General features: G+C 49.3%; 1 protein-coding gene across 10 annotated transcripts in view; it reads left to right on the forward strand.

Moving 5' to 3' along the window:
* WNK2 (WNK lysine deficient protein kinase 2) overlaps positions 1-26,438 on the forward strand; it is a 100,838-nt gene that overhangs the window by 55,816 nt on the left and 18,584 nt on the right. For 4 of the 10 annotated variants that reach the window (XM_072760661.1, XM_072760672.1, XM_072760686.1 and 1 more), the window contains exons 20-24: positions 14,660-15,393; positions 15,666-15,735; positions 17,414-17,475; positions 17,557-18,248; positions 20,463-20,674. In XM_072760661.1, coding sequence (XP_072616762.1) covers positions 14,660-15,393; positions 15,666-15,735; positions 17,414-17,475; positions 17,557-18,248; positions 20,463-20,674 — 1,770 coding nt within the window. Of the gene's footprint in view, positions 1-14,659; positions 15,394-15,665; positions 15,736-17,413; positions 17,476-17,556; positions 18,249-20,462; positions 20,675-21,349; positions 21,539-22,158; positions 22,835-26,438 lie in introns of all 10 variants that reach the window. The other 6 variants (XM_072760644.1, XM_072760660.1, XM_025984475.2 and 3 more) reach the window with 3 other exon arrangements.

Raw genomic sequence — 26,438 nt, forward strand, 5'->3', positions numbered from 1 at the left:
GTGGCTTCTTCTTTACATTTAGTTGTGGAATTTGTTCTGCCAGTCTTCAGATAGATTTCTGGGGTACTTAGGATGATTTCCTAACTAGTTATATTTGTGTGTTTAAATGAGCCTCGGGTCCTTGTACCCCACTGCCATCTTCCCCTCTTGGATTCTACAAAACATTTAAAGAAAAGTTACTACCTATCCTTCTCAAACTATTCCAGAAAGTTGAAGAGGAATGAATGCATCCAAACTCTGTGAGGCCAGCCTTACCCTGACACTAAACCAGACAAGGACACTACAAAAAAAATTACAAGTTGGTATCCTTGATGCAGTAGATGCAATAAGTCTTAACAAAATATTAGTAAACTGAATTCAACAATACATTAAAAGAACCATTCACTATAATCAAGTGAGATCTGTTCCAGGTATGTGAGGATGGTTCTACACCTGTGCTACATTAACAAAAGAAAGGATAATCAATCATGTGATCATCTCAATAGATGCAGAAAAAGCATTTGACAAAATTCATTATACGTTTATGATAAGCACTTTAAACAAAATGGGTATAGAAGAAATGTATCTCAGCAGATTAAAGGCCATATATGTCAAACCCACTCAATAGTGAAAACATGAAAGCATTTGTCTAAGATCAAGAACAAGACAGTCCACTTCCATCACTTTTATTAACAAGGTGTTGGAAGTTATAGTCACAGCAATTAGGCAAGAAAAAAAAATAAGGGGCACCCAAATTAGAAAGGAAGAAGTATAATTATCACTATATGCAGATGATATGATGCTGTATATAGAAAACTATTATGACTAATACAAGCATACCTCAATTTATTGTGTGCTTTATTGCACTTCACAGATACTGTATTTTTCTGCAGATTGAAGAATTGTGGCAGTCCTGTGTTAAGGAAGTCTGTTGCCACTATTTTTCCAACAGTATTTGCTCAGTTTGTGTCTCTGTGTCACATTTTGGTAATTCTTGCAATATTTCAGACTTGTTTATTGTACTTGAATTGCTTCATTTTAATGATAAAACTTGAATGAATGAAGAGTTGCCTTTTATGGATGAGCAAAGAAAAGAAATTGGTTTCTTGAGGTGGAATCTACTCCTGGTAAAAATGCTGTGAAGATTGTTAGAATGACACCAAAGGATTTAGAATATTATATAAACTTAGTTGATAAAGTAGTGGCAGCATTTGAGATGATTGAGTCCAATTTTGAAAGAAGTTCAGTGGTATCAAACAGCACTGCATGCTACAGAGAAATTGTTCCTAAAAGGAAGAGTCAATGTGGCAAACTTCATTGTCATCTTATTTTAAGGAAATGCCACAGCCACCCCAATTTTCAGCACTATCACCCTGGGCAGTAGCCACTAACATCAAAGCAAGACTAGAGAATGCTTTTGACTCACTGAAAGCTCAGATCATGGTTAGCATTTTTTAGAATAAAGTATTTTTATTAGAGAGAGAGAGAGAGACATAGCAAGCAAGTGGGGGTGGGGTAAGGGAGAGGGAAAGAATCTTAAGCAGGCTTCACACCCTGTGTGAAGCCCAACTCTGGGCTTGATCTCGCGACCTGGAACTCATGATCTGAGCCGAAATCAAGAGTCAAGACACTTAACCAACTGAACCACCCACACATCCAAAATTAAAGTATTTTTAAGTTAAGGTATATACATTGCTTTTTAAAAAGACATATTGTTATATTACACTTAACAGATTATAGTGTAAATGTAACTTTTATATGCATTAGGAAATTTTAAAAATTCATTTGACTTGCTTTCTTGCAAAATTCACTTTGCAGTAGTCTGAAACTGAACCCAGAGTATCTCCAAAATATGTCTGTAAATGAATTCAGTAAAGTTGCAGGATACAGAATTAACGTATATAACTCAGTTGTATTTCTATACATTAACCATGAATTATCAGAAATTGCGATAATTCTATTTACAATTGCATCAAGAAGAATGAAGGACCTGGGAATAAATTTAACCAAGAAAGAGAAGGACCTATGCACTGAAAACTATGATGCTGAAGAAAGAAATTAACAGTACAAATAAATAGAAAGTTATACCTGTTCATGGATTGGAAGAATTAATTTTGTTATAATGTCCAAACTACCTAAAGCAATCTACAGATTTAATGCAATCCTCATAGAAATACCAATAGCATTTTTCACAGAACTGGAACAAATATTGCTAAAATTTCTGTGGAACCACAAAAAGGCCCCAAATAAGCCAAAGACCCCAGAGAAGGAAGAACAAAGGTGGAGGTATCATGCTTCCTGATTTCAAACTACATTACAAAACTATAGTTTAAAAAAAAAAAAAAGAATCGTACTGGCATGAAAACAGACACATAGATCAATAGAATAGAATAGAGAGCCCAGGAACAAGCCCATGCTTATGTGCTCAATTCTATACAAGAATTGTATATTTTTGTATACAATACTGTACACAATACTCCCCAAGAATATACAGTGGGGAAAAGACAGTTATTCAGTAAATAGTGTTGGTAAAATTGGATAGCTCCACGCAAAAGAATTAAACTGGACCATTATCTTATACCATATATAAAAATATATTCAAAATGGATTAAACACTTGGAATCATAAAATTCCTAGAAGAAAACAGACCATAAGCTGTTTCACATTGGTCATAACAGTATTTTTTGGACCACTTTCCTTAGGCAAGGGCAATAAAAACTAAAATAAACAAATTGAATTACATCAAACTAAAGAGTTTTTGCACGCAGTAAAGGAAACAATCAAGAAAATGAAATAGACATTTTGGGAGAAGATATTTGTAAACCATGTATCTGATAAGGGTTAATATCTAAAATATATAAAGAACTTACACAAGTTAATATAAAAAACGCAGCTTGATTAAATGGGCAGAGGACTCGAACAGACATTTCTTTGAAGACATTCAGATGGCCAAGAGACACACAAAAAGATGGTCAGCATCACTGATCATCAGAGAATGCAAGTGAAAACCACAAGGAGATACCTCACCTCACAGAATGGCTAAAATAAAAAAAAGAAAGAACAAGAATTGATGAGGATGTGAAGAAAAGGGAGCCTTTGTTCACTGTTGATAATAATTGTTGCAGCCACTACAGAAAACAGTATGGAGGTTCCTAAAAAACTTAGAACTACCATATAACCCGGCAATTCAATTTCTGGGTATTCAAAGAAAAATGAAAACAGCAGTTTGAAGAGCTATATGCACTCTTGTGGTCATTGCAGTATTATTCACAATAGCCAAGATACGGAAGCAACCTAAGTGCCCATCAGTAGATGAATAATAAAGATGTGAAATACACAGGAATATTACTCAGCCATAAAAAAGGGATGAACGCTTGTGATTTGCAACAGCATAGATAGACCTAGAGGATACTGTACTAAGTGAAATAAATCAGAGACAAATTCCATATTTTTCCCCACTTTATTATTTATTTATTTGATTTTATGTATTTATTTGAGATAGGGCTTGAGAAAGCACATAAGTAGGGAGGAGCAGAGGGAGCCTGATGTGGAGCTTGATCGCAGGACCCAGAGATCATGACTTGAGCTGGAGGCAGACACTCAACTGACTGAGCCACCCAGGTGCCCCCAGACTTCCCATTTTAAATAAATAAGTCCTAAAGGGCAACCTGGGTGGCTCAGCAGTTTAGCGCCGCCTTCAGCCCAGGGCGTGATCCTGGAGACCTGGATCGAGTCCCACGTCAGGCTCCTTGCACGGAGCCTGCTTCTCCCTCTGCCTGTGTCTCTGCCTCTCTCCCTCTCTCTCTCTCTCTCTGTGTGTCTATGAATAAATAAATAAAATCTTAAAAAAATAAGTCATAAGAATGTCAAGTACAGTATAAGGAAATCTCTGATAATAGAGATTCCATAATTATAAAAGAGTCAATTCATCAAGATGACATAACGCTTTTAAATATGAATGTACCTAACAACAGAGCTTTAACAACGGAACTTCCAACAACATAGCTCCTTTCTTTTGAAAGGAGACATAGACAAATACACAATTATACCTGGAGACCTCAACTCTCTCAGTAATAGATAAGTCAATCTGTAAGTCAAAAAAAGAAGTCTCAAGGAAAATTAGAACCATTTTGAAATGAACAAGAATGAAAATGTAACATATTAAAACTTGAGGAATGCAGCCAATGCAGTAGAGGAAAATTGATAGCACTACGTGTGTAGATTAAAAATGAAGTTTCAATTCAATAACCCAAGCATCCATCTTAAGAATTTTTTAAAAACTCAGAAAATATAAATCCAAAGCAAGCAGAATGAAGGGAATAAAGAGCAGACAGCTATCAATGAAATTTGAAACAAAAACAGACAAAACTGATTAAAAACTAGTTCTTTGAAAAGAATCCCTATGATAAATCTCTGATAAGCTCTGATATTGATAAACCCCAATATCAAGAATAAAGGAAGAGATATCACTACAGATTCTGCATAAAAGAATTAAATAATCATGGAATACTATGAAAAAACCTACACCTGTGTGGATTCCTGAGTGGCTCAGCAGTTTGGCGCCTGCCTTTGGCTCAGGGCATGCTCCTGGAGTCCTGGGATCGATTCCCACATTGGACTCCCTGCATGGAGCCTGCCTCTCTCTCTCTGTTCCTCATGAATAGATAAAATCTTTAAAACACACACACACACACACACACACACACACACGTGAATATAACAACTTAGATGAAAGGGACTAATCCCACAAAAACTACAACCTGCTAAAACTCATCCAAGATGGAATAGTTAACTTGAATGCTCCCATACCGATTAAAAAGATTGAATTTATAGTGAAAAGTCTCCCCAAAAAGTATCCTCCAGGCCTAAATCCTGAATGGTTTCATTGATGATCTAGCCATTCCATTCCTAGGTATTTATCCAACAGAAATGAAAGAAGATGTCCATAAGGGAACTTTCACAGGTGTTTATAACAGCTTGATTTATAATAGCCCAGACCTCGATCCATCCCAGGTATCCATCAGCAAGTACAGGTAAACATATTGTGTTTTATCCATACAGCATAATGCTATTCTGCAATTAAAAAAAAAAGAATGAACTATTTACTACCACATGAATAATTTTCAAAATAATTATGTTAAAGGAGCCAGACAAAACTGCATGTTGTACAGTCACATGTAAAAGACTAGAAAATGGAGAATATAGGGACAGAAAGCAGATCAGTACTTGTCCGGGAAGGAGGGTGTGGCAAGAAAGGGATAGAGGGATAGGTTACAAGGTTCATGAACAAACAGTTGTGAACAGTGTTTACTGTGGTCATGAATTTGCTTATATTTCCAAAAACAAAAACACAGGAAATCCTGACTGAACCAGAATTGTAGAGCTGGAAGATACAGTAGTTAAACTAAGACTCACTGGATAGTTTGTACACCACTGGAGAGTTAGCAAAGTAAAAGGTAACTCAAAAAGTATTTAAAGTAAAAGAGATTCAAGATATAGGGATTACAGTGAGATAGTCAAACACATGATATAATTGGTGCCCCAGAAAGGAAGAGAATGGGACAGAATCAAGGTTGAGGAGATAATGTGGAGAACTGCAAGGCATTAACCACAAATTCAAGAAGTCCTCCAAAAAGAAACAACTATACTTGTGTATATTGTAGTGAAAGTAGTGAAAACCAGAGGCAAACAGAAGAATTGAAAGGATGCTTGAAGAGAAAGCAGGTGCCTCTAAAGGGCAACAGTGATTTGGATGGCCCATGTCTTGGTAGATACAGCGATTGCCAGGAGACCAAGAAATAACACTACCCTCAAGTGATAAATAAGTGCCAGCTTTGACCCTTACCTGGTGGCAGGATCCTACTAAATGAAGACAAAGTAGAGACTGAAGGAGTTCCCTCCCTTCACATCTCACCTGAAGAAATACTGTAGGGGATGTTTTTAAGGAAAAGAACAATGATCCTAATGGAATGTCAGAGATGCAGGAGGGAATAAAAGTAATGGCATTATAGATATACGGACAAATCTAAGCGAATGCTAACTATAAAAACATAGTGTCTTCTGAGAGTTGAAATATATTTGTTGTGTTAAAATATGTGAAAATACAGGCATATTTATTAGGAGGAGAGAATTGTACTCAGAGGGCTCCTGGGTTCGTGCATTGCGTGGGAAGAGCTAAAATCAGGAATGTATACTGTTGTCTCTAGAATGCTTCTGTGGGAATTATAAAATAAATCACTTACACACTCGTGGTGGGGTGTAGTGGGGAAGAATTGTTAAAAAACAAAAGACAAAGAAGGAGAGAAAAGTAACATTGGACATGCATGACACATAGATAATCATTAGTAAGATGTAGTTTTTACCCAAATAGATCAATAATTAAATATATATGAACTAAATATCAAAGGTTGCCAAAAAGAGAACAAACCAATAACAACTTAAGACCTTGGAATACAAAATGTTAAATGTAAATAAATGGGAAGAACACAGCATTGCAAATACTGAAGAAAGCTACTGTTGATCTTTTTGTATCAGACAAAATAGGCTTTAAGTCAAAGATGTAATGGTGGAAAGTTCAGCTCTCCAGGAAGACAGAATAATTCTATATTTTTGTGTCTTTAATAACATAGCTTCGACATATATAAAGCAAAAACTAACAGAAGTGAAGAAATAGATCTATAATCGTTATTCAAGTTCTAGCCTTTAGAACAGGAAGACAAACATCAATAAGGACATAATGGATTTTAACAATAGAATTAGCAACAGTGGTGTATATGTAGAACACCCACTGGCTGAAGAATACAAAATTGTGTTTAAGTCCACATAGAGTATTTTAAAATTAGCCATATGCAGGAAACAATGCAAATCTCAATAAATTCCAAAGGATCAAAATCATTCAACACATGTTCTCCAACTACATTTGGATGTAAGCTGAAATTCAAATACAAGAGATTCCTAAAAAGTCTCTTAATGTTTTTCAGTTAAGAAATGTGCTTATTCCTAAAAAAGAAATGTACTTATAAATATCCCATGAAGCAATGAAGAAATTATAATGGAAATTAAGAAAATACTTCGAATGGTAAGGACATGAAAACCATGCAAGTGAACATATTACATATCAAAACTTGGCCATGCAGCTAAAGCTATAATTTTGCAGAAATGTATAAGGAAGGAGAAAGGCTGAAAATCAACAGTATCCAGTACAAAAAGAAAACCCCAAATAAAAAGGAAATACAACAGAGAATAGCACAATTTAATAAAATATAAAACAAACATACAAAGGAGTGTCTACAAAGCTTGAAATTGGCTCTTTGAAATGTCTAATAAAATTGATGTGCCCTTGACAAGACTGACTATAGAAAAGATAAGGTGCGATCAGTGTCAGGAATGAGAAAGACAGTGCTGCAGTCTCATCAACACTGAGAAGAAGAGTAGAGTAGATTATGTAACTGCATGCCAACAAGATTGAAAACGTGGATGATGTCCTGGAGAAATATGACTTACAAAACTTACATAAGAAGGTACAGGAAATCTGAAAAATGCTATAAATATAAAAAAATTAGATCAGTAATTATTTTTTTTGAAGATTTTATTTATTTGATACAGAGCACAAGCAGGGAGAATGTCAGGTAGAGGGAGAAGCAGACTCCCCACTGAGCAGGGAGCTCAAGGTGGGGCTCAATCCCAGGACCCTGGGATCATGACCTGAGCTGAAGGCACACACTTAAACAACTGAAGCACCCCTCATCAGTAATTAAAGACCTGCTCACACTTGACCTTTGTGGTGGTGAGATTGCTGGAAGGTCTCAGCATGTTGTCTTCTAGGGTCACATACAGGCAGAAAAGAGAATTATTTCTCTTCAGGGGGATTCTGAAGTTCTGGGCCTGACTCCACTCTGCAGAACTAGGCACCAAACCTGTCTCTAAAGCAATCATGTGGACAGGCTGCTGGATGCACACACAGTTACATGCATTTCCCTGGAGTTGAGAGTAGGGACAGCTGTTCTCCACTACATGAGGGAGGCGGTGGGTGCTGCATTGTCACAGCCAACAAATGTTCATTAGAATGAAACAATTGGACTCAGACAGATGTTGGAAAAGAGATGATAGTCGTTGAGAAAAAGGGAAGGGAAAGATGGAATTTACGTGAGGAGTAGAGAACTCTGCTCAGATTAATACCAAGGAGAGAGAAACAGTGCCTCCAAGGGTAACTGGGAGGAGTGATGTCCGCAGGAGGCACCAGGCTTCATGCTCCCATAGAAACAACGTAGACATCTGTTCATTAATGGAAACAGCCTCGGGAGGCTCAAATGTCCAGTTAAGAACCTGTGGCAACATAGCAGAGCCAAATGCTACGTGAGAAAGGGTCCCTTTCTTGGAAACAGGCTTACATGTGGCATCAGGATATAGCTAGGATCAAAGAAGGTGGGGGCACTAACAGTCCCATGGCAGGTGCCACCATGGTCCCTATGGCATGCTCTCGGGAGGGCCTCAGAGGACCTCTGCAGCCCCTGCGGCAGCCTGGGTTCCCCACAGCTTTCACAGCAGAGGACCCACATGCTTGTTGGCAGACCCCAGTGGCCTGTTTCACAAAAGACATGTTTGCTGTGGGCATAACCAATAGCCATTGCTGCCCTAGACCCCCTAAGGAAAGAGATGCTGCTGCACCCTCTTTCCAGAAGGATCTGCCCTTGTGCTGCTCTTGGATCAGGACTGCCTGCTGCCTCCCCAGCCCTGTGCAGACACCAGGCCCCTGGCTACTCAAGGTGCACCCAAGCTCCAGACCTCACCTCAATGGCAACTCCACACCTGAGGCCCTGGAGCCATCATCATCATGGGCTAGGCTTTGCCCCAGAACCTGGAGCTATCATCCCCCTATGAGTGCCTGCACTCTAGACCCCTGCTCACTATCTGTGCCATAGGCACTTGCACATCAGACACCAGTGCTGCCACTACTATGAGGTCCTGCCACAGCTGGACCCAGTGCCAGGAGGGATAACCTTAGCTATGACATTCCCATGAGAGAAGATCAGGAGATACCCAGCAGCCTTGATCACTGAAGATCCCAACAGCTTCTACAGCACCTGCAGGTGAAGGTCCCTGCCATCTGTGCTGATACTCACCTTGGCTCATAGATCTGCACAGAGATCGCACTACTGGGCCTGTCCTGCAGCTGGAACCACATAGCTGGTGGCCTGCACCCACTCACAGGTGGTCTTTCCCTACCAAAGCCCATCTGTAAAGGCTGCAAGAGACGGCTGCTTTATCAAATGCAAAATTAGCAACACAAGGCTATAAAAAGCACTGAAATGATGCTGCCAGGCTCCCAAGGAACACAATACTTTTCCTGTAACTGACCCCAAAGGATTGAAGATGTATGAATTGTCAAAGGATTCATATTTGCTGTTTTAAGGAAGTTTGGTGAGCTACGAGGAAACAAAATAAAATGGAGCTCAGAGGTTGCCAGGGGAGCTCTCATACCAAGGACTGGTTTCCAATTGCAGACCCACCTGGAAGAGAGGACCGCACAGGTGGATGCTACCTTACTACCCCAGCAGGAGAGAGGAAGCTTTCTTCCTTCCCAGCAACAGCCCAGCCAATGAGAGGCAGCCACAGCCCAGTCAAAGAGAAGCCACTCCTGGGTTCCAGGACCCAGTTCACTCCAGGGGACCTTTAGTTTACAACAGCCCCTCCCTGCACCCCCTTTCCTCTCTGAAAGAGCCTCATCTCCTTTGTTCTCCTGACTTGCCTATGGTTTTGCCATAGCTTGCTTGTGCCAGACTGCAGTTCTGTCTTATTCCCAAATTAACCCATTTCTGCTGGTAAAATAAGTCACAGTTTTATTTTTAACACAGAATATATGTAGACAACTCAGCAGAATCAAGGGAAAAGTATGTGAGGAAAATGAGAAATTCAATAAAGAAACAGAAATCTTGAAAAGACCCAAACAAATATTGAAGCTGAAGAAAACAATGAAGGAAAAATTTTAAAAATGCAGTAGTCAGCATGAAGAACAGACTTGATCAAGCAGAAGAAAGAATTTGTGAACATTAAGACAGGTCATTTGAGATTACATTATCAGAAGAGAAAAAAGAATGAAAAAAATATGAAGAAAGCCTATGTGATTTATGGAGCACCATCAAGCAATGAATATTTGCATTGTGGGAGTCCCAGAAGAGGAAAGAAAGAAAGGGCAGAAAGCTTATTTTAAAAATTCCCAAATCTAGGAAGAACTATGTACATCTAGCACATGAATCTCACAGGACCCCAAACAGATTCAACCCAAAGAAAACTTCATTAAGACACATTAAACTATCAAAACTCAAGACAGATAATTTTGAAAGCAAGAAGGCATAGAGAAAACCCCCACTTCATTTCAAACAAGTGACTATGTACAAACTTGCAGCAGATTTCTCAGCAGAAACCTTGCAGGTCAGGAGAGAATGGAATGATATATTTGAAGTGCTGAAAGTAAAAAACTGACAACTAAGAATACTGGCAAAACTCATTCAGAAATGAAGGAGAAAGAAACTTTCTCAGATAAAAGCTGAGGGAGTTCAGCACCACTATATCTTAAAGAAATGCTAAAGAGAGTTCTTTAAGCTGAAGTGAAAGGATACTAATTAGTAATATGAAAATATAAAACTCACTGAGGAAAGTACAGTCATTCAGAATATGATGGTTGTGTGTGTGATTCACTTAAATCTAGTATAGATGTTAAAAGACAAAAGTATTAAAAATAACTAAGTTATAATTTTTAGTAGATGTAAAATATTAAAAAGATATACATTGTGTTATCAAAACAAAATGTGTGTGGGGGAGTATAAGTGTAGAGTTTCAATATATAATTGAAGTTATCAGCTTAAGAAATAACTACATTTTTAATGTAAGGTTCATAGGTATCACAGATAGCTCTAATAAAATAAAAGAAGGGAAACAAAGCATGCCACTACAAGAAATCATCAAATCACAAAGGAAGATAGCAAGAGAGGAAGAAAGTCATAAAAGAACTATAACACAGCCAGATAACAATAAGATGGCAATAGTGAGTCCTTAAAGTAATTCTTTTTTTTTTTTTTTTAAAGATTTTTTTATTCATGAGAGACACACAGAGAGAGAGGCAGAGACACAGGCAGAGGGAGAAGCAGGCTCCATGCAGGGAGCCTGACGTGGGACTCGATCCCGGGACTCCAGGATCATGGCCTGGGCTGAAGGCAGGCGCTCAACCACTGAACCACCCAGGGATTCCCAATGTGAGTCCTTACTTATCAATAATTACTTTATACGTAAGTTATTAAGTTATCCAATCAAAAGACATAGTGTAGACTTAAACACCTCACTTCCAACAACGGAAAGATCAGATAGAAAGTCAATAAGGAAATACTGACTGGAATGACACAAATTTAGAACAAATTAGAACAAATGGACTTAACAGGAACGTACAGAATACCTCCTTCCCCCTCAAACAATAGCAGAATACACATTCTTCTCAAAGTACATGGAAAGTTCTCCAGGATAGATCATTTTGTTAGATCATGAAACCAGTCTTAACAAATTTAACCAGTGGGTCAAAGAAAAAATCAAAATAGAAATAATAAAGTACCTTGAGACAAATGTAAATACCAAGAGTTTTGAGATGTGGCAAAAGCAGTTTTAAGAGAAAAGTTTGTAGTTATAAAAGTCTACATTAAGAGACGAGAAACAACCCCACTTCACACCTCCAAGAACTAGAAAAAGGAAAACAAAGTAAGCCCCAAAGTTTGCAGAAGGAAAAAAACAACAAAGATAAATGCAGAAATAAATGGGCCAGAAAAACAATACAAAATATAAATGAAGAACAAGCTTTTTTGAAAAGGTAAAAACTGACACACGTTTAGCTAAACTAAGAAAAAAAAGTCAAAATCAGAACCAAAAGAGGAGACGTCACAACTAATTCCATAGTAATACAAAGAATCAAGAGAAACTACCATGAACAGTTATATGTCAACATATTGGATAATCTAGAAAAAAATAAATTTCTAGACTCACACAACCTACGAAGATTAAAATCATGAAAAATAGAAAATCTAAATGGATCTATAACTGTGAGGAGATTAAATCAATAATCAAAACTCTCCCAACAAAGAAAAGTCCAGACCACTGGTGAATTTCACAAAACATTTATTTATTTTTTAAGATTTTATTTATTTCAAGTGAAGAGGGAGTGCAAGTTGAGGGGAGGGGGGAAGCAAGAAAGAGAATCTGAAGCAGCAGAATCTGCACTGAGCACAGAGCCTGACATGCGGCTCAATTCCACATCCCTGAGATCACAACCTGAGCTGAAATCAAGAGTCAGACACCCATCTGACCAATTCTGCCAAACATTTAAAGAATTAACACTAATCCTTTTCAAACTCTCCCAAAAATATTGAAGAAGGAACACTTCCAAACTCATTTTATCAAGCCAGCATTACCCTGATACCAAAGCCAGAGAACACTACAAGAAAAGAAAATTTTAGGCCAGTATCCTTGATGAATATTATAGATGCAAAAAAAATTCAGCCAAATACTGGCAAATTGAATTCAACAGCACATTAAACGAATCATAACCACAATCATGTGGGACTTACTCCTGAGATGCAGGAATGGTTCAATATATGGGCAAATCAATAAATGATACACCACATCAACAGAATGAAGGATAAAATCATATGATTATCTCGGATGCAGATAAAAGGCATTTGACAAAATTCAACATCCTTTCATGGTAAAGCTTTCTATAAATACAATATTAGAAGAATGTATTTCTATATAATAAAGGTCTTATATGACAAAGCGACAGCTAACATCATATTCAGTGGTGAGGAGCCAAAGGCTTTCCTTTTGGATTAGGAACAACGCAAGGATGCCCACTCACCACTTCTGTTCAACATTATCCTGGAAGTTCTAACCAGGATAATTAGACAAGAAAAAGTAATAAATGACTTCTAAATCAGAAAGGAGGAAGCAAAATTGCCTCTGTAGATGACAATCTTACATCTAAAATCCTTAAAGACTCCATCAAAACCTGTTGGAATAAATGAATTCAGTGAAGTGGGAGGATACAAAATCAACATGTAAAAATCAGTTGCACTTCTATACACTAATAGCAAACTATCTGAAAAAATTATATAAGAAAGCAATTCCATTCACAATAACATCAAAAAGAATGGCATACTTAGGAATGAATTTCACCAGGGAGGTGAAAGACCTGAAAATGATGAAAAAGGCTGAAATAAATGGAAAGGCATCCCATGTTCTTGGATTGGAATACTTAATATTGTTAAATATCTGTACTACCCAAAGCCATCTACAAATTCAGTGCAATACCAATACGAATGGCATTTTCACAGAAATAGAATAAACAATCCTGAAATTTATATGGAGTAACAAAAGGCCCTAAGTAGCCAAAGCAATCTTAAAAATGAACAAAACTGGAGGCATCTCATGTCCTGATTTTGAACTAAATTACAGAGAGCTACAGTAATCAAAACAGTGTGGTATTGACATAAAACCAGAGACATGTAACAGCCCGGAAATACACTTGTGCTATGCACCCTGGGAGAGTAATCCTGGCTTCTAACCTCATGCTATTAAACTCCTTACAACTGGATTGTGAATCTCAATCACAAGACGTTGGAGAACATCTTCACAAAAAGTGCTAAAGGAAAGACTGGCTAAGAGTTAAATTTGAGTACGTTCAATTAGGAAGTATTGTTCCCTGAAAGACCACTAATGGAGCAAATGGGCAACATGCCACGTGAGAGAAGATATCTAGAATACAGGTAGGCAGCAAAATGTACTCATCCCATGCACATAAAGAACTGTCCATCAGAAAACCTCAGCAGAAAAATAGGCAAGGGCCCTGGTAGGTGTGGATGCATGTCCCAGATCCAGTGGTGAGAGAGAAACCCCACAGAGAAGAACCAACGTGAGGTCGCTCATATGGTGTCAGAATTAGGCCAAATGTCCTGTGGCATGACAGCACGTGTTTAGGGGGCGGTGCTGTAGTGACAACCGGGGCAGCCTCCACCTGGGGGTGGGGAATCCTGGTGCTCTTGCTCCCCACTGGCTCCTTTGTAAGCTTCTCATTTTTGTTTTATGCAGTTTTACATAAAGTAGGCTCCAAAGGACACATCAGTTGTGGACACAGGCCATCCTGCATCCTCTGAGGCTCCCAGGCTCAGGCGCTGTTCCATCACTAGCTCCCGGTGCCTCCCCAGGACCCCCTCCCAGCCCCTAGCAGGACGCTGGTGTTACCTGCTTCTAACCCTATCAAGCCAGGTGGTGGGAAGTTTCTGCTCACTCAGGGCAGGACAGGGGTGTGGGGGGCTCCCTACCTGCACACCTTGCCGTGTCTGGGATGCGCCCCCAGCGGCTGTGACCGGAGGCGCGGGCTGTGCCTGATGTCCTAGTGCTACAGGAGAACCTCAGGGAAGGGGATGGGTGTGCTTGTGCCACCCAGGGGGCACAGCCGGGGTGGGGGGCTGCGGGACTGCGGGAGGTGCCCCAGGCCACCTGTGCGTGAAGTCGGTGCACTGAACACAAGGACAAGAAGACCTGTGCAGGGCCTCAGGTCATAGGAGGCCTCCTGGCCAGAGAAGCACCAGGTACGTAGGACTGTAGGAGGCGGGTACAGGCTGGTTTCTCCTGTTTCTTCCAGACACAGCACCCTGTAAAGATCAGCTGCCCTTAAAGGAAAAATCCAGCTTCCCAGCCAGTTTGCAAACTCTGAGCCAAGCAGGCCCCAGGGACACCCCTGGTGGCACATCAGCCCCTTTGATGCCATCTTCCCCTCCTGTGACTGCTCTGCCCCAGGACCCGGCTGCACCAGCTGCCAGCCCCAAGCCAGACCCAGCCATGGGGACTGCTGTGCTGGCAGGGGCCCCAGGGACCTCTCAGGGGATGGCCAGCGAGCGTGACACCCCCCAGCTGCTGGCAGAGACTCAAGACATCCCGCTGGCCATGCAGCCTCTGGGTGCAGGCGGAGGGCCTTGTGTCCCACCTCTGGAGGCCCCCCGTTACCCCACGGGTTTGGGAGAGCCCGCCTCAGCCAGGGAGGCCACTGCCCAGGGCACCCCCAGTGGGACCCCTCAGCCTGCCCTGGGCCAGCCCCAACCCCCACTCCCCTCTGCAGTGGGGGCCATGAGCTTGGCCACCCCCCAGCTCCCCAGCCCCCCACTGGGGCCCACTGTGGCCCCCCAGCCGCCCTCAGCCTTGGAGTCTGATGGAGAGGGGCCACCGCCCAGGGTGGGCTTCGTGGATAGTACCATCAAGAGCCTGGATGAGAAGCTGCGAACTCTGCTCTACCAGGAACATGTGTCCACCTCCTCAGCCTCGGCCGGGACCCCTGTGGAGGTGGGAGATAGAGACTTGACCCTGGAGCCCCAGTCCGTGGTGAGTCCTGGCCCCCCGGGGAGGCAGGCATCCCAGGCACACAGAGCTGCCCCTCTCGGCCCCAGCAGTCTAGTTTCAGAGGCCACCCTTGTGTGTGTTGCAAATGTGCCACACTTGGGGAATTGGGACATGTGTGTGTGGGGTTGGGACCCGGCCTGGACCGGCTGTGCCAGGGCGGCCTAGGGGGGAGCCCAGCCTCTATACAGGAGACTCGCTGCTTAGCCACAGGGGTCAGTGGCAAGGCTCATGGCCATTTCCATGTCTTCCTCCAGCTGGGAAAGTCAGAAACAACCCCGGGGCCAGGGGCCGCACTGGAGCAGGCCGGGTCCTTGCCAATGACAGGTAATGAGCCCCAAACCCCCCATCAGATCCCCAGTGCTCGTGGGGTGCCACCAGCCTTCCTTGCCCCAGACCATTTTGCCTCTCCATCCTGCATCCCCAGAGCACCTTGGGTGGGACTCAGACCTAGCAGGAGCCCTCACGATGTGTTAGTGAAAACCCACCGTGTTCCCCCAGACCATTACGTACTCAGGCCCTGAGGTGGGAAAGTCCTCCATGGAAATGGGTGAAACCCTGAATGGCTGGTGTCAGGGTGCGATCAGGGACTGTCCCACTGCCGGGTACACTCTGAGCGCTCTGGCAGCGGTCCCCAGCCCCACGTTTCTTCAGAAGATTGCAGGGCTGTGGCCATCACATTCCCCAATCCTCCAAGGGTCCCGGGCGTTGTGCGTCTCTATGGGCTCATTCATTACCTGAACACCTCTGTCTCAGCCCAGGGGTGTCAGTCTGACCTTGTAGGGTCTGGGGTTTCTTCTTGGCCTGGCATTCCTTGGGAGATTAGCAAGATACAGATCAACTGGCCTTGCACGAGGACCCTGGGTGTGTGTCAGTGGGGTCCCCATCTGCAGAGGGAGGGGACTAGTCTGCTGGGTTTTGGTTGGACCCCTGGATGCTGTGTTCTCGGTGTCACACCATAGAGGGCTGGGGACAGCCAGCACTGGGGTCAGAAGCTGCAGCACATGGTGTGCACCCAGGAAAGCAAGGGTCAGGGTGAAGTAGGAATGTTCTGGGGAAGGGACGCTCCATCCCCTGACCGCTGTGCTTGAGAAGATGTCCACAACAGAGACCTCCAGTGCTGTAGCCGCCCCCACATCCACTCCTCCCAGAGTGCCAGCCTTGGGGGGCAGTTCTAAGGAGACACACTGTGGTTTGGAAAAGGTGAACGTTTCTGGAGGTCAGAGCTGTCCAGAAAGAGAGGGAGCATGATCGACAGTAAACCCCCCCCCCCCTCCGGAGCTGTGCAAAGACAGGTTGGGTGGTCCCCACTGCAGGGATGTGAGGAGGGCCATCAGGCATTGCCTGTGGGTTAGGGGTGTGTGGCATTTGGGTCTGGGTCTCCCCAAACCTTGCCGGCAGCTGTCACCCCCGCTACAAGTATGTCATCCTGACCGTGGGCTGACCCACAGTCCCTGTCTGCCCATGGCTCCTGCTGCCCTGTCACTCAGCAGTCCTGGGAAGGGGATCAGGAATGCCAGGCTGCATCCACACTCTGTAGATGGGGGGATGGAGACAGCCCTAAATGGCAGGTCCTTCCCAGACAGGAGCATCAGGGTTAGGAACTGGCTCTGTGGATGCAGGACTCACGAGACCCTTTATCTTCAGAGATGTCAGGGAGGCCCTCAGGTGTGGAGATGACAGGTGACACAGATGGACACTGTCAGATGTTAGCAGTGACAGGTGGGACAGGTGATGGCCATCAGGTGTGTGGAGGGCATGGCTGTCCTGAGGTTCTGGAGCAGGTGCCCCTGGGGACCTGAGTGGGGGTAGGCCTACCCGTCCTCCCCTCCCCGTCATTTGGTGTCTCCTGACCCTTAGCTTTCCTAGTTGCTGAGCACACATCCAGCGGGGTCCCCTCCCTGAGGGGTCAGCCTGCCCTCCCACTGATCTGATTCTGCCTGAGGCACCTGCTCTGCCATCATCCTGCACACCAGCCTGAGTAATGATTTTGATGTTCCTACAGCAGAGTCATCTTTGAGCCAAGTGATGGTGTCTGGCTTGCCCGCAGCGCCAGGTGCCCCCCAGGTAAAGAGGGCTCTCCGGGCACCCAGCAGGTGGCAGGGTTTCCTCTCTGCTGGTGCGCTAACCTTCCCTTTTCATCTCAAGGATGCTGCTGCTTCTGCCTTGCCTGCATATCCAGAGCCTGCAGACCGCAGTGGGGGGGCCCCTGGGGAAGCCTCAGCCAAGCCTCTGCAGAGCTGCCTGGGGACAGGGACCAAGGATGGCCAGGCCAGCCACCCCCAGACACGGGGCTCTCTGGCCCCAGAGTCCCCCCAGAAGCACCCAGGACAGCAGGAGGGCAGCTCGCCAGCCAAAACCGTGGGCCGGTTCTCGGTGGTCAGCACGCAGGACGAGTGGACCCTGGGCTCCCCCCACAGCCTGCGTTACTCAGCACCGCCCGATGTGTATCTGGAGGAGGCCCCCCACAGCCCCGACGTGAAGCTGGCAGTCCGGCGGGCGCAGACAGCCTCGTCCATCGAGGTGGGCGTGGGCGAGCCGGTGTCCAGCGACTCTGGGGACGAGTGTCCACGCAGGCGGCCCCCTGCACAGAAGCATGCCTCCCTGCCTGTCAGTGGTGGTGGCGTGGCCAGCGACTTGGTGAAGAGGGCCACCGCCTTCCTGCACAGGCCCTCGCGGGCCGGCTCCCCGGGTCCTGACACACCCAGCAGGACAGCCGTGAAGGTGCCCACCATCAGCGTGACCTCCTTCCATTCCCAGTCATCCTACATCAGCAGTGACAATGACTCGGAGATCGAGGATGCGGACATCAGGAAGGAGCTGCAGAGTCTCCGGGAGAAGTAGGTCCTGAGAAGGGTCCATGGGGCTCAGGGAGATGTCCGCAGCCGGGTCCTGTGCTGGGGGTGGGTCTGCTCCCTGGTCCCCACCTGGCCCTCGTGGGCCTGCGTTCTCCCCCAGCAAGTGTGACCTGTCCGCTGTGCGGGGACACTACGCCATGCAGACTTCCAGCATCTGGCCTTGTGCATGGGGGTGTGCACAGTGGGGAGGGGCAGAAGTCAACTTCCTCCCACCTGCCTGCCCGGCCCCGCCCCCCACCCCATGCCCAGCCCCACCCCACTCCAGCCCTACTCTACCCAGTCCTACCCCACCCCAGCCCTCCCCGGCCCCACCCTCCCCTACCTACCCGTCATGCCCCATCCTCCTCCCACCTGCTCCAGCCCATCTCCACCTCCCTTATCCACCCACCCTCCCCTGCCCCACCTTCCCCTACCCAGTCCTGCCCTGCCCTCCTCCCACCTGCTCGGCCCCCGCCCCACCCTCCCTGGGACCTGTCCCAGACAGGGTCCCAGGACCCACCCTAAGGCATTTGCCAGGCACTTGTAGTCCCTCTTCCTGGTGCCCTGGGCACTGAACTTGGAGACACTCAGGGAGGCGCTTGGTCTTGGGATGGATGTCCTTGTGGAGGAGCAGGGGGTTTGGTCTGTACACTCTCACTCTGGGGGGGGTCACCCTGGGAACCCGCCGGGAGGGGAGCGGGGTGGGGGAGCAGAGGTCTAGAGGAAGCTACCAGGAGAGCTCTGAGGGGGTGGGGCTGGAGGTGGGGGGGGGTAAGTCCAGAGGTGCCACCTAGGAAGGGTTTGGGGAGTCTGAGGGGGAGGAAGTCCAGACTCTTTTTTTTTTTAAGATTTTATTTATTTATTTGTTCATGAGAGACACAGAAAGTCAGAGACATAGGTAGAGGGAGAAGCAGGCTCCTCACAGGGAGCCGGATGTGGGACCCGATCCCAGGACCCTAGGATCATGCCCTGAACCAAAAAGGCAGATGCTCAAGCACTGAGCCACCCAGGCGTCCCTAAGTCCAGGCTCTTGCCTGGGCTGGGGGGGGGGGGGCTGTGGATCCTGGTGGGAAGGAGGGACCATGGAGGGGCAGGGAGATTCTGTAACTAAGTTGAGGGAAGCTGATGGCACCTGCTAGAAGGTAGTTTCCTCAGACCCCATGGGTACCCCGGGGCGGGGCACTTGTGGTTCTTAGAGACCCAGGAGCCCTGGGCTTTGAGACCTCGGAATGGCAGTCCCCTCATGGTCCTTCTGAGGCAGGTGCTCCTGATGGTGGCATCTCTCTCCCCCTCAGCAATTTCACCTAAATATCACCTTGTCAGAAGCTAATCTGACACAACAGGTAGTTTGCTGTATAGAATCATTTTCCTAAAGTCTGGCAGGCATTGAAGATAAAAGGTAAAAATCAGAATTTGCTTCCTGTAGTCCAGCCCAGAGAAGCAGCTGCTTCCCAGCCATGCATTGACGAGATGGGCTGGGGTGTGGCTGAGGGGCTGAGCGCCCTGGCCGGGGTAGCTGGGGCACCCAGGGCAGCCAAGCACCCAGGCCCAGCAGACACAGCTGAGGGGCTGGCATCAGGCCCCCAGAGTTCTGGCGGGTGAGCAGGCAGGCGAGCACAATGGCAGGGAACTGGCTCAGCAGATCCCCTAGGGAGCCTTCTCTACTTTGTTCTAGAAACTTCCATCACCCTCAGTCAGTAATTGCAGCTGGGTCTTCATGGCCGCTTCACACCCGTGCATCCAGGGGGTGCCGTTGCCTATGCTGGGAGCCCCCCTGGCGGTAGCTCCGGGAAGCCCAGGTCCCTGGCTGAGGAGACCCTAACCTGCAATGTCCCACCTCTCGTTCCCTGGCTCAGAGGAAGTGACATGTGTTCCTGGAAGGGCTGAGGCAGCCGCTCTGTTCTGAGCACTGATTGTTTTTCTGTTCACTTGGATTTATGTGTAGGGTATGTGTTGGGAGCCTAGGTATGCAAACTTATCTGTCCCCTGCTTCCTGGCCACTGAAAGCCACAGCTTTGTGAGATAGGCCACCCAAAAACTCGAATCTCCTGGGGCTCTTCCTCAGGCCCTTCTGTGTTGGGCGTGTACACGCAGGAGACCCCCAATGGGCCCCTCTAGCTCTCCCGCATGTCCTCTGCCCTGCCACCCCTGGGGACTCCCCTAACAGCCGGTGTTGCAACAACCATGATGCCCACCTGCCCCCCTCCCCTCTTGCAGGCACCTGAAGGAGATCTCAGAGCTGCAGAGCCAGCAGAAGCAAGAGATCGAGGCCCTGTACCGCCGCCTGGGCAAGCCGCTGCCCCCCAACCTAGGCCTGTTCCACACGGCCCCTCCCGCTGGCCGCAGGAGGAAGAGCAAGAGCAAGCTGAAGGCTGGCAAGCTGCTCAACCCGCTGGTGCAGCAGCTCAAGGTTGTGGCTTCCAGCACAGGTCTGTGTCCTCGTGGCTGCGGTGGGGCTGGGGCTGTAGGGGGCTGGGCCGGCAGGCGGGAGGCAGTTGCCCACACCCCAAAGACCTCTTTTTGGGTCTCCTTTCGCTGGAGTAGACCCGCCTTTGCAGGTATGAGGGGCCAGGGTCTCTCTCTCCAGTTTGCCACCCTCCGGGGTGCTGCCTGGGTCTGGGGCTGCTTCCTGTCACCCGTAGAAAGTGGGAATCCACTTCTCCCTTTCAGGGAGCGGGATAGGGGGTGCCTTCTGGGGCTGGAACCCCCCGGTGTGCCCACCAGGAAGCCAGCTATGAGCGCAGTGTGTGTCCGGGAACTGCAGGTGACACAGATGACATGAATGCCAGGATGGTTCCTAATGCTAACTGGAACCCAGTTAAAGTGAGCAGGTGTGCAGGCCTCTGAGCCCAGGTGTGCCCTCCCATGTGTGCCATGGTCCTCGCGCTGTGTTGGCACACGGTAGGCCTGCCGCAGCATTGGCGACGGGCAGAGACCAAGGTCATTGTCCCTCACCTTCCTGACCCCTGCGTGTTGGCTGCAGGGACTCCAGTGCCTCCCCAAGGTCACCCAGCAATGAACAGGGAGGTAGGAGGCACTCCGCGCTGGCTGGTCTGACCTGCAGCGCCTCACTGTGCCTGTCGCCCCTTCTCCCCCTCCCCCAGGTCACTTGTCAGACTGCAGCAGAGCCCCTCCTGCTAAGGACCCTGCCCACGCCGGGGCAGGGCCCGCAGCAGCTTCAGACCCGAGTGGGAAGGCAGTTCAGACTCAGCAGCCTTGCTCCGTGCGGGCCTCCCTGTCTGCAGACATCTGCTCCGGCTTAGCCACTGACGGAGGCGGAGCGCACGGCCCAGGTGATTGCCAGCTTGCCCTCTCTGAGCATGTGCTAGGTGCGCAGGGCCCCGAGGTGTAAGAGGGGCGCCGGCGGCACACAGGCGTCTTGAGGAGAAACCAGTAGCTGTAGCCCTGGAGTGAGGACAGTGGGCGGCCCACCCGGCACCGAGTCTGGCGGTGTGAGGCCCAGAGGGAGGCGTGCTCTGGTCAGACGAGGCGTCAGTCCCTGGGCGCTGGCCCTCCGCCCACCCCCGCCGCCCCGGGGCCTTTGTCAGGAGGGACGGCCAGGGGGGGATGAGGGCGCAGCGCCCGAGCGGGTTTGCCTGGACAAGGAAGTGTCGTCACCTGTGCCGTGGGTGCGGCAGCCGCGCGGGGGGTGCTCTCCCCAGCATCTCTGTCCAGAGACGCCGTGGCGACCCCGCCGCCACCTGCCCCGCACGCCCGCCCAGGTTGCTGCTCGGGCCGCCGCGAGGCCTGCTTTCCATCAGGCAGTCGGTGGCTGCGGGCCTCCGGGCTGGGCTAGGTGGAGCCGTGGCCGCTAAGAGACGAGGCTCCCGTGGCTGGTGGTGTGTAGCAGGGATCCCAGAGACTGTACTTGATGCCTGTCTCTCTGTTCTCTTCCCTCTATATTCATTTGCAGGCTGGACGGTTTACCACCCAACGTCTGAGAGACTGACCTATAAGTCTAGTAGCAAACCTCGCGCTCGATTCCTCACTGGACCCGTGTCTGTGTCCATCTGTCTGTATTTGTTCTTTGTATTTTACCACCTCCTGGCCCTTGGTTTCTCCCCGCCCGCCCCCCCTGCCCCCCCCCCCCGCCAGTCTTCATCACCTTCCATACGTTCTGTAGGACGCTCCCCTCCCACCGCAGCCACCCGTCCCTGCCCCGCGCAGAGCCCCGGATCGCGCCCGCGCATGCCCGCGGCTCACGCCCGGCCCCGCAAGCATGTGCAGGGGCGCGCCCGCCCCCAGCCTCAGGCACCCCGCCCCAAGCCCCCACAGCGCTCTGCGTTTTTCTCCTCCTCACCCGTTTGTTTGATTTCGTATTTTTTACGTTGGACGTAGTTTGATTTGTGTTGCAATCGTGGCGCATATACACGTCCGCTGTCCCCAGCTCCAGCGACAACAAAAAGCCAGCCCCGGCCTTCTTTAGACGCATGGTGTGTCTCACACGTGTCTGGATTCTGAAGACATGCATGTAGCGAGCTGAGACAGTTCTAGAAGGTCCCTGGAGGGCGTGACTTCTGTACAAGGGCCGCAGCACTCCGCAGCGTGACCCCATGCCCGCTCCCTGCATGTGGAAAGGCTGAGAGAAGGTGCTGCAGCTAGGACAGCCCTCCCGCCCCCGCTCCGGTCACCTGGGGAACCTCTCGGTGCCCCAGCAAGTCCCAGCCCCCGCGCTGGCTCTCCCTCTGGCCCCTGCCGCTCTCTGGCTGGAGCCCAGTACCCTGTGTACCCCCTGCCCTCCCAGACCTCAGACATCAAGACAGTCACTCCCCTCCTCCAGCCTTGCCCCACTGGCCCTCGGGTTCCTGGAATGCCCTCCCAGCTGGCACCCGGGACTCATGTCCAGAAAGGGTGCATGGCTCAGGGCCTTACTTACCACGTTATTTTATCCCTCAGAACAATTGGAAAATGAATCCAAAGCTGGGGGGGAAGGGGGCTTTCAGGTTTTTGATTTTTAAACCAAAAATTAAGCTATCAATTGGGTTCGAAATGCTGGTTTGGGGCACGTGGCTTTTTGCTGGTACAATAAAGATACATTGTATTTGTCAGGACCTGAGGCCACATCCACAGTGGTCATCCATCCCCATCAGGGGGCTGTGTCACCCTCCCCCAGGCAGTACAGGTCACAGACACAGCTGCAGGGATTCCCAGGGACCCTCCGGGGTCTCCTAGCCCATGGCCCAGCTAAGCCTCTTAGTTGTGAGTTGAGGAGGGTGGGGGTGGGGACTGAGTGCATCCTGCTCCCCGCTCACTGTGGATCCCCTTCTGCCCGGGTGTGTATGGCTGTCCCCTGGGGCCCGGGGAGAGGGCCTCTGGGTCTCCAGGCATCTTGCGATCAGACAGGTGGCTGCGGCGTTGGGTCAGGCACGGGAAGCAGGGTTGGCAGAGCAGGTGTGGGGGGTAAACAGGTGCGAGCGGTCAGGCACCTTGTGCCCCTGTGAGGTCGTCCCCATCCACATTTGTATCCACGTGGTTCTGCATTCTTGCTTTAGGTTTTCGTTTGTTTTACTGTGATTATTCTAAGATTTTAGAAAATGGAGGCACAGCAGGGATGTATGATTTAGGTTTTACTTCCGTCTGTGGCTGAGAAGAATGTGTAGGGCAGGGCTTGGTGGTAGACGGGATGCCTGGGCCGGTGGGGCTGGTTATAGGTGGTGGTATGTGCAGCCCAGCCGGCCTGGTCTTCGCTGGGGCTATGGGCTCAGTGATGTCATTGTTTTGATGTGGCCCTTTTCAGGCAGGACTCGGCTGGGCCCTTGCTGGTCTTGGCCACGGCATGGCACCTGCATGCTCTGGGTTTGCTGGTCAGGAGCATGTGGGACAATGGTGGCCCTGGCTCACCTGCAGACGCGTGGCCTATGGGTGTGCAAAGACGCGCCATGTGCCCCGGTGTCTGCCCAGACTGCCAGGCTCTTCGGGGACCAGCACCAACTGGCTCCCTGGTGACTGGGGTGCTTGGAGGCCTGAGGACACTGTGTGGGTGCCTGGTAAAGCCTGGGCACCACCCCAAGGGCTGAGAGAAGAGCATTCAGGGCAGGGCTGCAGGAAGACCCCAAGGGTGTATGCCTGGGGCCCAGGTCCCTGGGATCTAGGCCAGCCGAGAGGGTAGGGCGCAGCTACGGGCTGTGGGTGCAGCTAGACACGAAGCCCAGAAGTTTTCTGTTGGCAGAACAGGTGACAAGACTCTGGAAAAACAGTCCTGGGTTAAGTTACAAAGTAGAGAAAACAGTCCCCAGTTCTTTGGTGCTCAGAGATGGTGAGAGCACGCAGACCAGGTCAGAGACAAGCTGGGGAGGGGCCCAGATGATCTGGAGGGGACCCCAGGCCGTGGAGGAAGTATGTAGAGGGCAAGGCATGGGTGCCCTGTTGGGGTGGGCACCCGGACAGGCCTGCTGTTGCAAGGGAGGGACTGGACCCCACAAAGCACAGACCCTTCCCTGTGGCCGATGGGGGCCTGGGGGACTCAGGGACTATGGTTCAGGGTTCGGGGGTACAGGCAGGTTGAGAGGCATCTGTGTGGGAGCTGCTGCCAGACCTGCCGGGCCTGCCTGCCTCTGGCTGCAGCTCACCCAATTGGCGCAGGAGCCAGCACCTCAGGGCGTCTGCACGCAGAGCATCGGGCCCACTCTGTTCCTCTCATGGGCCCATCCGCTGCCCATCCATGCTGTAGCAGGTCTGTCCCTGGGACTCCCCAGGAGGCTCCCACTCTGCATGGCCCAGGCCCAGCCCTGCCCCTGTGCTGTCCTGCACCCTCCCTGCAGGGACCTGTGGCAGTGGGGGTGGAGAGGGGCTTCGGGCGTCCACTCCCATGAAGGCCTGCCCAAGCTGGACATCCTTGGGACTGTCCCTGCAGGGTGGGGCAGGGACGATCCCATTTCATGCTTCAGGTTGCTCAGCCGTGTGAAGACTTGATGGCTTGTTGCAGAGAAGCCCCGAGTGGCGTCTAGTACTGGAAGCTTATCTGTCTCCAGGCCTGGAACTAGGTGGCCAATGCTGCGGTCCAGGGTGAGGCCGAGGCTTGGAGATGTGCCTCTTGTCCCGGGGCAGGGAGCTCCCCGTGAGCCTCGTCAGTGTTTGGAGGCTGTGGAGCAGCCCTGGGCCCGGCCACTGTGTACCCCGCCCACAGCAAAGAACCTGGGCTTTACCTGAGGCATTCTCCTGGCAGCCAGGCCAGGGTCTGGATGGCGGGGGTGCCTGGCTGGGCAGGCCATCCACACCAGCGGCAGCCTCTGCCAGCCTCACCACCGCGGGCCTGGGCGCTGCCTGTCAGCCTCGCCCTTTCACAGGCCGGGAGAACACTTTCCCAACAGCTAGCTGCGTGGCTCTCCACTGCCACCCCTGCTCAGATCAAAGCTCCCCAGGTACTCCTGGGGCCTCCAGCCGGCTCTTCCCCAGGCCCTGGCTAAGGATGGCAGTCTGTACGGGAGACCTCCTGCCCCACATGGACTTCCTATGGTTTCCTTTAGGTCCCATGCGTGGCCATGGGCAGGGTAGCACCGAGGCCGGCTGGCAGGGGGTGTGAGTGGAGCTGGGTGTCTAGGGCAGGGCACAGACACTGAGGCGGAGGTCAGGGCCCCTGGTGGGGGGGGGGGCAGGGTGGTGGCTTGAGTGCAGTCTCCTCCCCAGACATTGCAGCCCTGCGCTGTACCGCATAGCATGACCGTGGCATGGAGAGGCCAATCCAGTCAGTTTCTGATTGAAGGTTCACCAAGGACAGGGAGTGTCTATTCTGCTCACTGTGGGCCGTGCCCCAGGATGGCGTGGAGGCCTCTGTGGGCTGGTGTGGCTCTGAAGCTCTGAGTGTGGCAGCTGGTGGCCGAAGGACCCGGCCCTGTGTCCCCTGCGAGTCTGGGGCCCTGAGCACAGGCCTGGGCTCCCAGCAGGCAGCTCCTTGGCTGAGCGTTAATTGTCAAGGAGATGGCGGGAATCAGCCTTGGAAGGTCCCACTGCTGTGGGGCTGTGGGGCTGTGGGGATCTGACTAGCCGGTTGGTCCCTCATCCTTGGACCATCTGTATGGGGCTGCTGAGACCCAGAGGATGGTAGAGCCCCAGGATCTGGATGGGGAAGGCTGCGCCCGCACACTCAGAGCCAGAACCCCATTCCCCCATGCTGTGGAGCCTCCAGAGGGCCCGGTGCTCCCAGTAGGATTCCAAGTCAGGAAATGGACCAGCAAAAGCTGTCGCAGCTCCCCT

Source organism: Vulpes vulpes, chromosome 1, assembly GCF_048418805.1.
Source record: "Vulpes vulpes isolate BD-2025 chromosome 1, VulVul3, whole genome shotgun sequence".
In the NCBI taxonomy this organism is placed as follows: Eukaryota; Metazoa; Chordata; class Mammalia; order Carnivora; family Canidae; genus Vulpes; species Vulpes vulpes.